The following is a 14,382-nucleotide window of genomic DNA, read 5'->3' on the forward strand; positions in this document are numbered from 1 at the left end:
CCCCTGGTGTGGCAAGGCAGGTCTCCTGTTCCCCACAGGAGGGAGGCCCTGATCTGCAGCCACCCCTGGCAGCCGACTGGCAGTGGCTCTCACCCTCTCTCCTCTGGTGCCACCGTTCTCCCACTGGTGGAGGAGGCGAGCCAGGGCATGGGACAAGCTTCCTGCATTGACCCTGAGCAATCTTGCCTGGCAAGCAGCTCACGGGGAAGCAGGGTTGGGACTACACAGACTCGCTCTGCCTGGATCTCATCTGGCCGTCGGTACTCTTCAGAAGGCAGGCTGGAGGATGGTGAATGCTCCTTCCCATTCCCACATTTTGTGCCAGTGCTGTTTTGACTTACCTCGTGGCAACGAAGCGTGAACTACAAGGGCCGGATCCTCAAAAGCCTTGTACTTTGCATAGATATCTATGTCAGAAAAACATGAGTGCTCAGAAGATATAAAAAGCTATCCAATCAGTATGGAAGCCTTTTATATCCCAGAGCGGAGATGCAAATGATTTGCAAGGCAGCAGGGAATCAGACTTCAATGCCATACTATAGATGTGAAGGATATAAAATTGGATGCATGGAGCAGACACTTTTGACAGAACCCCTGCAATGTTTACCTGCTCTCTTTCCATTTTCTCAGTGTGTGTGTGTGCTTTTTGTTTTCCAGGAATCTGACACCACTGGCCTGCACAAGGCAGGAATCGTCTGTGACACAGAACTGACATTTTCGTTGTATTTTCGTTGAATGACTGTTTTGATCGTGAAACCCAGTCTTATAGGTTCATGTTGATTAAAAAATGTTGGAAAAAAAAACGATGCTGCTTACTTGATTTCATTACATCCAGTCTTGGCTTTATGAATCAGAAAATAGAAACACATAGGCTCCTCTACCTGAACCATAATTGCATCTTCCATGAGCATACATGTATTCCTACACATGGAATGATCTGAATTAAAAGGCTATGTAGCTAAATGAAGTCTCTCTGTGCACTTCTATACATTTTCTACACTGAATGAAGCTATAATTGTCTACTAAACAAAATAACAGCATTGACATTGCACATTTCCACATCACTTTCCTTTTCAAAAGGCTCTAAAAGCCTTCTGAAATTAAAGCACATACAAAAGCTAGCCAAAGTACAGCCCCAAAGCAGAGGGCTGTTTACCAGCTGACTGCATGGGCACACCAGCGCACGAGGGACACCTGTGATATTTGGGCTCCTGAGGGCTCAGGGCACCAAAGCCTTGCAGCAAGGCAGGCAGACTCCTAGGGTGAGAAATTCTGCCTCCTCACTGGGTGGCCAGGCAGAAGACTGGCAGCTGTGTGCCTGGCGCTGGCAACTTGGAGAGGCCCCTGCTCATCCACTTCTTTGAGCGGGGCTGTCTGCGGGCTCTTTCCTACCGCAGAAAACAGTCTCCCCTAGGGGATGCTGCCTTGGAGCATTTTGCCATGTTGATGCAGATAAAATAGGACAATGCACAACTCACTAAATGGAACATATAGGAGGAGCCAAGGCAGATAGAATTTAATTAGTTGCTTTGAAATCTGGCCAAGAGAACAGCAATACACAAGACCTTCTTCTTCCTTTAAAAACATTGTTCCATTGATTCTATACCGATGAGTTAAGGATCAGGATAAGGCAGGCTATGAATTTTCTATCTGATTATTTTTATCAGAAATTATTATTTTTGGCTTAAGGGTTTGTTTTGTTTTGTTTTGTTTTGTTTTGTTTCCCAACATAGACTGAAGAGTTTGAGTTGTCATTGCAAAACTTTAAGGGGAAGAAGAGAAAGGGATCGTTTTGTATTTTTTGCCAAAACAAAATAAGTAAGTATTCAATTTTGGAGTGAGTGAGTGCCTTGTGTTTTGTTGATTTATTTATTTATTTTAATTTCCATAAGAAGCTGATTTTACCACTCCTCTCCATGGTACTGTCTCCAGCAGCAGTCTACCCAGCATGCTGGGGCAATGTATTTGTAAAAAGTAATGAGAAGCCAAATTTCAAACTGGCGCCTGCAGTGGCTAATTAGGTGTTTAAATATGGACTCTGCTGCTATCCAATTTTGAAAACTGGATCCACGTTTAGCACTTCCCTTGGCAGCCAGTCTTACTCTGGTTTCTTTTTTGGCTGACTTTAACAGGTCTGTGTGCTGTAGAGGTCTCCCATTCATCTCCAGTGATACCATGTTTAGTCAAGGACATTAAGTCAGCTCAAGGTACCCACTGAATAATTGGGGAAGCAAAACTGCTGCTCAGCATAGACCGCTGCATCCACACCTACTGCATGCGGGCTCTCACACTGCATTCTGCTTTTTCATTAGCAGTTGCTTTGGCACTATGCACACATGTGGAAGGAAACGGATGCAGACTGACTGAAGGAAGGGTACAGAAACAGCATCCTTGCCCATCCCCACCACACCTTGCTTCAACAAACAGCTCGGAGGACCTGTGTCTGTACTGAGCAGCACATATCTACATTTAACCCGGCTGGTGCCAGCAGTACAGTTTGGCTTGTACCTCCTTCCCACTACAGTGGTCTTGTGTGTGTCATCTTCCCTTCACCCGCCACCATGCTCCCCAGTTTCCAGTATGTTAATTTGCCTGGAGGGCAGAGTGTGCTAAGATCAAACTACAGAACAACCAGATTGCTATGTGCTCCATTAAAAGACAAGTTTTATAATGAAAGGCCACACAAAATTTCAATATATGCCCTAGGATGAATCAGTAAATTAAGCAAAACACAGACTTGGTGTATTAAAATGACTAAAGTCTCTTAATGATTTATGTATTAATCTTGCAATACATCATCACCGCTGCTTAGTATAGAATATAAAAGACTATTATTAAACACTCATGAAGCTTTTACAGTCTTAAATTTTCTTTCTCCAGGGAATGCAGTGCAAAATTTTTGATAGATTTTGCAGTTTATTTTAAAGCAGCTACAGAAATATATGGCAGAATATAGCTATGTATTTTCTGGTTATTATAAGCATTTTTTTTTCTCTCTCTCTCTCTCTTTTTTTTTTTTTTTTTTTTTTTTTTTTTTATGATAAACTAAAGCCCAAGTCCTAAATATTGCTTATTAGATTTAAGCAGACTTCCTGATGGTACTATATATATTTATCCCCATTTGCTGAGTCTCATCAACTGTGATTTTCCCTCACTATAAAAAAAAATAAATAAAATAGAGAGATGGAGAAAAGAGAGAGTTGGAGAAATTAGAATACGATTATTACCACCAAAAAACAGTGTCTTACAAATTGAAAGAAATAAGAATATGAATTAATAAAACAGAACTAAAATCTACAGTGTTCACATGCCTATTTATTCAGATTTTGTTACAGTTATGTTTTGTGCAGTGGTTGTCCTGTTACCAATTGCAACTACTTCTATAGGCTACTGTATAGTTACCCCTTTCATATCCTTGTCTGGGTATTTTGTGTGTTCATTGAGCAACTACACTTCATGCACGTTTTCTTCATAGACTTGATTTGAAACCTTTTTAAATAAAGTTTTATATTTTTAAATACTTATAAATATGTATGCATATAACCGTAAAGGCAGCCTTAGCATTCCTGCATATATTTGAACTCAAATACACCAGCAGCTGTAGTTTGAGTAAATGCAGGCTCAAGCATTAGGGCCCCCTGAAACACCTGATGAACCCCTTGATGGATATGCTGGAAAGGAAGAACACAAGGCTGGTAGATGAAATTAGCTGTTCTACACAAGCACATCCTTCATGTCCTAGCTGGTTGCGGTGGGATTACTGAAACAGCCACAGACAGCCTGCATGTTTAGAGCAGCCAGGGTTGCCCTTTCACTTCTGACTAAGAAGGAGCAACCAATTCTCGAGCTTCCCCCTCTCCCTGCAGTGAGCTACTTGGTGCTACACTCTGCTCACACACAGCTCTGGACAAAATTGGGCTTTTTCTGAAGCCTTTCAGTGGTAAGACAGCATTTTTCTCCTTAACATTAGAGGATAAGCATAAGGATCAAAGCTCAAAGATGGAAGATGCTTTCTCTCTAAGAGGCAAAGCATTGTTAGTAGCCTCAATTAGCAGTAGCTGACTTCTCTGCAAGCCAGTGACTCCTGTCTTGCGCTTAATCCAGATTTCAACAGGAACCAGAAACTGGAAGATGGCTTATTTTTTTCAAAAAGCCATGCTGCCCAAATTTCAGACCTTTGCTGTGTAAATGCACAGCATGCAGTGGCCAACTCCTTGTTTACACATGTAGGAAAAGCAGAGTGAACACAAGTAAACTACTGTCTTTGAAGGACTACATTTATTGAAAGAGCCTGGAAGGTCTTTACTATACAAATGTTTATAAAAGGTGAAATAACCAGGGGCTTGTCATCCTAGGCATTACTATCACACAGATGGAATCAATGCATCATTGGTGTTAATTTTTAAGAGCATCTTTGTTGTTGTTGTTTGTTGATTTCAAATATCAATGATGAGTTCAAGTTGTCATTATTGTAATTCCATGCTCTAAGAAAATATATCTCTTTATAAAGAATGATATAAATCATTCCTCTCCTGAATCATTTTTCTACAGTCAGTTTACATGATGCAGTGTTAAGTACTGGCTAATGCTCAGAGTGGTATTTGAACATAATGGTATTCCTTCATTCAATTAAAAATCTCCATCAAGCAAACAAATGAATAAGTAAACAGAAGCAAGAAAGGTTCTGCATTGCTGTAGCCAAGAAACAGAATAAGGCTCCAAGACCTACATTCTGTGCCCTCATGCCTCTTCCGAGTGATAGGGAAACATCACTGCCACATATCTTTTGATATTATCTCTTGGATAATCTGGATCTCTGGTTGTTGAAGATTGTCACAACCTTTTAAAATGATCTCTTGAATTATATCAAGACAAGCTCCGTGGCACTCTCAACCCAGTTGTGCAGAAAGCTTTCCAACTCTCCTACAACAGAGCTTTTAAGTTGAAAGTACCAAGGGGTCTTATGGTTTGTTTTTTTTTTTTTTTTTTTTTTTTGTTTGTTTGTTTTGTGTTGTTTTTTTTTTTTTTTCCACTTCTACCACAATGCACCGAGGGCCATAAAATTGCCCAGTAATAATTTGAACAATCCCAAATCTTATTTTTGCTTTGATAAAACCATCTCAAATCTGGTGTAGACTTTTGCAGACTGGCTGTAGATTCTGGGCTTTTCATTCTGGGACTGAAAAGGAACAGCAGAGCTTGGATATGCATACTGAAGTGCTGCCATTGCAAATCCAGCACAGCTCACCAAATGTAGTTAGCGGATTTTCAGTACACTGCATGAAATGTGTTGGTCTCTATATGAAGATAATGTGAAGTTTCATTTTGTGATGGGCTGAACCTTGCCAATCCACCTTGGACTTGAGAAGGCACTCAATCTGTTCTGCAAGTGCAAATGTTCAACACACTGAAAGACTGATCTGTCTTAGCAGGGAAACATGGCTTGGATGTGCACACAGGTTACAAAATACATTTCCCCCTCCCCCGAGATATCTGTAAATGCTGTGCTGAAACTCCTATGCCATCACTCTGATCACAGAATGAACATAATATTATCAACTCTGGCAACTAAAAATAATTTCAGAACATTGCTTGTTTGTTGAAACAATCTAACAACTGCTGCTTTTGCCACCAGCAGCCTCCTGCTGTCATCAGGAAAGATGCAGGACTTAAGTGCATGGGAGGAGCCTGTAAAGAGGAGTCTTACTTGAGGAACTTAAACAAGAAAACTTCAGCATACAGTAAAAGCAACCCTGTGAAACACTTTTCTCCATTACATATGGCTTGCTAGGCCATGGTCCTTCTTCACTGTGTCATTTTGGTTTCCCCTTAAGCTCCACTACCTATAGAAAAACTCCACTCAAATCGTAAAGAACTAACAATGTACTGGGGGACAAAGCAGCCTATAAACATCATTAGACAGTGACAGAAATCATTTTCTCTGCAATCTTGCCTTAGAGTTGTTTGCTTATGTTTGGGATTTTTTTTCTTTTCATTTCCCAATGTTATGTTACCCTGGAACACTGTGAACAGAAATCTGTAATCAAAAACCACGTGTTTCCTAAGAAGGGGCTCAGGGCTGGAGTGCGAGATCTCTTCCACTTGCAAACACACCAGAAGTAAATGAAATCAGACAGGTCTGGTTCTCCAGGAAATGGCAACGAGTTTTGTGTAAAAATCACAAAACACAGTTACAGGACTTCCCTGCTCCCAGCACTCACTCTGACCAAACATTTAAACGATACTGCTCCATTGGCGTACTGATTTTTGGTAGCAATTCAGACGCTGAACTCCCATTTCATCCTGATGACAGAAAAGACACCATGCAAAAGTCACCCTACTTTAATTTGGATGTTTCTGCAGCAACATTTTACAGGTGGCATAGCTGTTAAGAGCTCCTGCACTTCTCAGAAAGCTGCTGGGAGCCAAAGGCACCCCAGCCTGTCTCCTTGGGCAGCTAGGACAGTGCTGCCTGCAGCCAGGCTCAATGATGCTATGCTGACTATAAGACATTCTGGCAGTGCTAAAACTCCTGGAGGCTAAAATATTTTGCTTTTACAATGTCTTATCTTATTTACGATGTCTATTTTTCATAGAAAGCAAGCTTTACACAGAAAACTGTTCAATATAACGAGTAATGTTTCTTTACAGGTCTATGTATTCAAATGCTCGGGATGCTTTTGGACAGAGCAAGTTCTGCTTTGCTGAAAGAAGAGGTTTAAGATGGGGAGCAGAGTAAAGAGTAAAAGTTAAGTGTCATCATATTTAATTGCAGAGGCAGAAATCTGCCTTTGACTCCTTCCATTACACCTTGTAATCCTTAACATATCTGGCAATATCAGGGACATATGGTTGCGAAGAACCAGCAGCAATAGCAGAGGTGAACCTAGAGGAGACATGGCAGGGCTAAGCTGAGCATTTTCACTGTTTCCCTTAACACATTATTCTGGGGATTTACAGGCACTAATGTTGGCTTCCCCCAGATATGCTGCACAGCTCCAAGGACAGCACCATTGAAAAGGTACTGTGAGCATGGTGGCAGTTAGAGTAATTGAGAGGAATGCTAAAAAAAATATAAATGAATAATTGCCCAGACCGAACCCCAAAGCTTTTAAAGTTCACTCCACCTTACTAAGTGGTTTTGCTCTCAGGGAGATGTTAAACTAACCTTCACCTCTCAAGGGTGACAATATATCTCCTCTCCATCTTCTCTTCAAGTCCCTTTTGCCTTCGCTGTCACAGTGGTGCAGTACATTAACTTTCAAATTATCCTTGAACTGTCCTGCCATTTTGGAAAGCAGCATGCCTATGAGATCCTTGTCCTGTATGCTGCAGAGAGGTGATTTCACCCATTTTAATCACCAGGGAGGGAGAGGCTGAATAGCAGAAACACACATATATCAAGTATCTCCAAACATATTACAGTTTTGAACTAGTTCAGAAACACTTTGTGCTATTAAATCATTAATCAGTATTAACAATGCATTGCTAAAACCATTAATTCCTTTTAGACAAGGAGTTTAACATTGTGACACATAAAGTAGCTACATTTAATTTCCCTGAATATATCAAAGTCTGGCATTACCTCTGTGATAGCAGTCACACAATGTTATTATTCTTCAAAAAACCAATGAACCATAAAAATATTTTGATTAGATGGAATACAATTACACCAATAAATGGAAAATTAAAACTTTCCAAAGCTGACATCCTAACTTAAATATTTCTTCATTACTGGTTGCAAAAATGTATTGGGATCACCTGGGATGGCCTGCAATATGGGTAAAATGCTTGCTGCACATGAACTAAAATACTGTCCTTTGGACTGGTGAGAGAATTGGTCTTCTAATCTAATAGCTCATTTGTTTTTTGTTTGTTTATCTTGTTTTAATTAATTTATAGTATTCAAGATATAGGCCTTCACTGGTACACTGATTTTCCAGGCCAGCAAGTCAATTTTTGCAATTAATGCTAATTGCTGCAAAAAGCAAGAAATCATTTGGCAAAACAGAAAATCCTTTTGCACTTATGGAGAAAGATTTCTGCAAAGAAGGACTGAAATACCCTCATGTGGATGAATTAAGTGTTTGAATACTTATCATCTAATTATAGGCAAGAAGACTTAGAAACCTGAAGCAGGAAGAACACTTTTAACTGAATGCAACAGTGCACTGTAGTTGGTATCGACTTCCACCAAGGGAACATGATTTATTTTGCAAATAGAGCCAGAAAAAGCAATAAAAGTCATTGTGGGGCAGCTGTTTAAACAATACCACTCAAACAAATATATATATTCCCCAAATGAAATAAAATCTGCAATAACATATATCTGTCTTCTTGTCTGAAAGAATCGTTTATGATTACACTTTCTGTAGTTTTCACAGCGTTTTATTAAGCAGCAGTCCAGTAATATTACTCTTTATATGTAACTGTGAAAGACTTCTGTACTGACCAAAATTAATTAACAAATAAAAGAGTAATATTTAAAATCACTCCTACGTCTTCTTACAATTTTTCTTTATTACTTAAAGAATTTGAAATAAATAATACTACTATGCTACTCCTGTGCTACATCAGCTTCATGTTTGCTTTTGCTTGAATTGAAGATATTGTGCATCCCATAAGCCCTTCCTATCAGAAAGAACTGAGAAAATTCTAGTGATGGATCAGTCATGAAAAGGCACAGGAGGAAGCAATTGTGAATTTATCAAAAAGAGTTGTGAAAAGAATGTTGTCTCTTCAAACCATTCTTAGGAAAAACAATCAAACCAAACCAGCCAACGAACCAACCAACCAAAAAAACACCACCATCACCACCAAAAACATGTTTTAAACAAATGGCCAGCTTAAAAAAAAAAAAAAAAAAAAAAAAAAAGCACTCATTTGAAACAGACAGAGATACCTTACTTTAACAAGATGACACAAATTAAAGGTTTGCAATTAAAGGTTTGCAGTTTCACATTAACAAACATTATACTTCAAAATATGAATGAGAGTGTACTGTTAAGGATAATTACAAACAAGTTAGAAATAAAATATCCTGAAATCGATGATTTTGGTCTGAAAAACAGATTCATATTTTCCAAAATAATTTAACATTTTAACTTCTCATGTCTGCTATTTGCGGACAATATTTCCAAAATCTCTTCAATATTTATTGGATGTGATCCTCAACATTCTGCCCAAACTGAGTTGCAACTTTATCTACCAACATCACATTAACTCAAGAAGAGATGAAGGACACTATTTAAGAGTGGGAGGCCTCCAGACACTTTGCTGGACTGATTTTTCCAGCAGCATGTGATACCTTCTGTGTGACACCAGCATGTGATACCTCCTGTGTGACACCCTTACGAACTGCCTCACAAGAAGAGATGAACTGGAGCTGCCTCACCTCCTCAGCATCCTCCCAGGTCCTGCAGAGTTGTTTGCCCTATTTTTCACCAGCACACATGTGGCAGCTGGGGATTTTTGCAATTCCTATCATTTAAATCTCTGTTGTCTCTGGCATGATTCATGCACCAAGGCTATGGGGAAAAAACACAAAAATTATCTGGGACTGTACCAGCTTGGGAGTTACAAAAAAGTGTCAGCTCCTTTCACAGTAACAGAGCAAAGGAAAGAGAGCAGAAAAAAGTGTGACTAACTGTTCCTGAATATACAGGAGATGTGAACCAGAAAAGGAGCGGTGTTACTATGGCTGGGGAGTTCATAAATCTGTGATTCACAGCATTACAAGGCCCATTTGGCATGCAAAAAGAGGGGATGATGAAAGGAATAGTTAGTCATGGAGAAAAAGCTAGACAGAACACACAAAGATGCTAACCCCTGGGAAAGGGAGCATATGCAAGCGCGACCGACAGCCTGGGAAAGGGAGTAAAGCCTTTTTCTGTTAATTTCCCAAAAGTTCCTTCTTACCTTGGTAGGTAGAGAACTTGAAAGCGTGCCCTCCCCCTCCCAGCCTGGTAAGAGCACCATGAACTCCAGCGCTCTGTTCAAGCCTATCTCAAGTGGATGGGATGGCACTACGTTCTTCAAACTTTTGCTAAACCCAGATGTCCATATTCTGTCGTGCCCATATTTTTTTCTTCTCTCACTTTAGAAAGTATTATATTAAGCAGGCATAAGAGGAGAAAAGGACATAAAAGCTATGCTGCTCTACTTTTGGGGTGCGGAGTGTACGACCATCAGCATGCAGTTGCTTAGATCACCGCTGCTGAAATGCCTGCAAGATAGCATTTCTGTTAAACTTTCACCTCCTTGAAAACAGTAGTGTTCGAAGTAGGGATGAAGAAGAATGATTTGCCTTAGGGATGCCCTTGTCGACTCATGTGATTCCTGTTGAAAATGGTCTGGATCTAAAAGACCACAAAGGCGTTTGATGTTCTTCATATATCCTTCAGCAAAAGAACCGGGAGAACAGTCATTGCTCTTGTGCGTTTGCATTTTCAATAACATACATGAAACAAGCTATGCCCTGCCAGTTTGGAACAAGCTCTGTCCTGCCTTGATGTACCCATGCTGTGTCTCTTTTACTGGTGTGTGTGGGAAGAGGATGGGTGGGAAGGAGGGGAAATGACACTCACGGGGGAGTAATAGGACTGGGGATGAGGGAAGAACGCAAGCAGAAGAGAAATGGAGAGCATCAGATGAACTGTTGCACAGAAATAAGACACAAATAAAGAGGAAAAGGATGAGATAGAGAGGGAAAAGGCAATGGAGAGAAAAAAATCTGAAAAGACACAGGTGAAGTCGAAACTGCAAACACAGAAGTCAAGCAGGCAGGCACAAAGAGAGAGAGAAAAAGAGGAAGAAAAATAATTGGACGTGCAAGGAAAATCAAGGAATATTTAAATTAACACTCCCACCAAAAAGAAGATGAAAAGAGAAATAAGGGAGAAATCAGACTAGTAAGATGGCAGAAAACAAACAAAGAGGGAACATGGAAGACAGTAGCAAAAGCTGCATTACATGCTTTTCCTTGGTAAGACCTTTTGACAATTATTTGTTATGATGTGGCCCTGTGATGACTTCTTGTTATGATGTGGCCCTGATGACTTCTGGCTTCAGACCAGAACTCTGAGTGGCAAGTACAAGCAAAGTAAGTTGGGAGTGATGGCCACAACGGTGACTGTCAACCCAGACTCTCCTGAGTGGGACAATGATCACAAAGAAAATCCATGGTAAAGCAGAGAACTGCACCTCAGTTTACTTTCTTCTTCATGTCTCCTTCAAGAGTTCTTCAGCCTATCCTTCTCTGCTGTATTTGATGGATGGATCCCTCCTCTGCTACCATTACTCACCTCCAGTTTGGACACTAGCCCAACCAAAATCTAGGAATAATGGGACAAGAGTATGGTAAAAAATTCAGTCTGCTGCCATGGGTAATTTCTCCACTAGATCACAGCCCCCTTTCTCTACTGTGAATGAATGGCTCCAAATCATTTGGCTGCCTTCCTGTGAGGTTAGGACTACACATAAGTCAAGGAACATAGACTGGAGTCGTGAAGTGAATCACAGCCAATTCAAAATAAGGAAAAAGCCAGCTCATTTTTTTACGAAGATTCCACGTTCACGAGATCTACAAAAATGAGGGATTCCATCACTAGGAAACCGTGGCAGTCCACTGTTGTATCACAGTGCTTGCCTTGGGTGTCCTTACTACACCCATCAGAGATCTTAAGTGCTATTCTGAACCACAAGGCATCTTCAAGGCTTCACAGTGTCAGCGATGCCTGTGTATGGCACCCTGCAACAGTTCTCCCGGGCTTCTAAACCACCCACTCACACCATAAGCATGTACCTGAATGCACAAGCAATCTCACTGTTTTTAGCTGCACAGTTTATGAGACAACTAAATATACAGCCGTGTCAGGGCTTATCTGCACCTAGGTTAAAAAATAACAGGAGCGTATTCTTCCACCTGAATCAAGAAGAGTCCACAACCTGCTCTGGAAGCCAAAGGGGTGCCTGATGCCTGGGGGAACAAGTACTGCTGCTGACCTTCAGCAATTCAGAGCATCCACATGACAAAGAGCACATAAAATCAGCCAGAATTTGTCCTCTTCTGTGTCTGTTATGCCAATAAACTTGAAATACAACAGGGCAGGATTTGACAAAAAACTGCAGGTAAGTCTCAACAGCATGCATGTTTTTTTCTTTCCATAAGATTGTTCACATTCGTGATCAACCCAAACTTTTCTAATTGAAATGTTTCTCGTTCCTTTATAGTATGAGTTAATAAGAATGAATCACAGATAAGGACAATCCTAAACTAAAGAGGCACAGTACAAAGCTTTGCTATAATCAGGGAAACTACTGTTATCTAGAGTCACAGAACAGCCACATTTAATTTTGCATTCCACTCTTTACCCCAAAGAAATACTAATTACACTCCCCTTAGTCCCCTTGTGTGGTGCCATCCAACATGCACATCAGAAACAATGAATATATACATCAACTGAAGAGTAAGGATAATTTCCTGTGGTTGTTTTACAAGCAAGAGATTAAACTGCTACTACCCTGCAGAGTTTAAACAATGTGCTTGTAATAAAACTGATGCCATACTATGTAATCAGAAGTCAAACAGAAAGTTTGACATGCTTACTGCAGCATTCATATGTAAAATGTGTGCAGTGGAAACAGCCCAGCCCTCTAATTTCAGCCTTTGTTTCAAAATGAAACCTCGGGCCAGGTGCCTCTAAGTATTTGCTGAAGTCCCTGACAAAGGACCAAGAATTTCTACAGGGAAATGATGCAAAACACTGATTTCCCTTGCACAAACAGCAACTCTTTAAAGGCCATCAGAAGGGGGACTCAGTTTGAGCCTGCTAGCAAGCATTTCACTTCCATCTGTTAACTGCATGTGGAAATTTTAAAATGTATTATCTAAATTATACTGCTCATTCCTCAATTAGTTAAATGATCAACACAGATCCTGTATGACACCAGAGATATCTACCACAGCATCTGATGTCTTGCTCATGTTATGAACATCCCATAGACATCCACCCATGGTGAATGGGCAGAATACGGCCACACAGCTCCGCGGACCTTGCTGGGCCACAAGCAATGCGTTGGGATCTCGATGAACTCCCCGTTCTCCATTCCCTCAGGGAAGCACAGAGGGTGACACAGGCAAAAAGCTGGGCTCAAGCATTTCCAGTGCCTCAGCAGGCAGGCCTGTGGGGGCTGAGGAGGACAGCAGGGGAGGCCAGAGAAGGACTGTGGTGGAGGAGGGGGAATGAGAGACCAGAAGCGGTATGGGACAAGGTGGAGGGATAGGAGGATGGAGCCGGTGCCAGCTGGCAGGGCTGCCTGAGAGGGAAAAGTGGCAGACAGGGCGTGGGCTGGGCGAAGCTGCCAGCAGGCAGGCAGGCGTGGTCCGGCGGCCCTGCCAGAGCCCGGCCCTGCCAGAGCCCAGCCAGAGCCCTCTTGGAGAAGATCCCATGATGGGCCCCTACAGCCCCGGGCACACGCGGCCCTGGGTGACCAGCCATGGGTGTCCGCTGTGCCCACCTGATGAAAGGGTCAGGGCCTCAGTGCTTGCATACCCCTGGAGGTAACTCAGTTGAGGGTGAAGCCTGTTAGCGATCACCCTAGCATTTTAAAACAGTTCCCAGTTGCTCAGTCTCCCAGATTAGGCAGTGAGGAGTCCAGACTGCAACACAGCCGTCATGGTGTGAGCATCAGAAAGGAAGCAAGGCTTTCAAGGCTCAGAGTAAGAGACCACAAGCTTTGTTCAAGATCCAAACTGCCTGAGAAGCACCATTATTAAAAAAAAAAAAAAAGTCATCAAAAAAACCCACAATTTAATCAGCACACACCCTTACTTCAGATCAGTGAACAGCCAAAATGGATCAGTACCTGCTTTGTAAGTCATTCAGGTGCAATTTGCCTACATAATGGGTGGCTGATGAGACAGTGACGATCCTAGCGTTGTGACTGTGCGTTCCTGATTGCTTCAGCGTATCCAAGAGGAGGTTAGTCAACAGGAAGTGTCCCAAGTAGTTCAAGCCAAAGTGCTCCTCAAACCCATCCTCTGTCTTCCTTTCAGGTACCAGCATCACCCCAGCTGGAAGAGAGAGTACAGGGAAAACCAGTTGATTTATTGCAAAGAAGAAGCTAGACAGAAGGAGCACGGATCTCCTGCTGCACAATGTAAACATGGCATTTAGAGCAATGAATGACTGGTGATGGCATGTGAAGCGTAAAGCTGACACTGACTGATTCGTGCCGAGAAAAATGTGAAAATCCCCGCTTCCACTCCTATAGCCAGAAAACAGGTAGACTGTCTCTCCCTCCCTGCCAGGTTGCGAGGATAAATGAAAAGTGTGAAAAGTGGTCTGAAGACATTAAATGCTGATTTAACCCTCTGCTGCC

At 41.5% G+C, this 14,382-nt stretch overlaps 1 protein-coding gene across 1 annotated transcript in view; it reads right to left on the bottom strand.

Moving 5' to 3' along the window:
* The window catches only part of DHRSX (dehydrogenase/reductase X-linked), a 174,951-nt gene that overhangs the window by 34,602 nt on the left and 125,967 nt on the right, over positions 1-14,382 (bottom strand). The window contains exon 5 of the mRNA XM_084299107.1: positions 13,867-14,074. Coding sequence (XP_084155233.1) covers positions 13,867-14,074 — 208 coding nt within the window. The remainder of the gene's footprint in view (positions 1-13,866; positions 14,075-14,382) is intronic.

Source organism: Netta rufina (assembly GCF_964035555.1).
Source record: "Netta rufina genome assembly, chromosome: 1".
Taxonomy (NCBI): domain Eukaryota; kingdom Metazoa; phylum Chordata; class Aves; order Anseriformes; family Anatidae; genus Netta; species Netta rufina.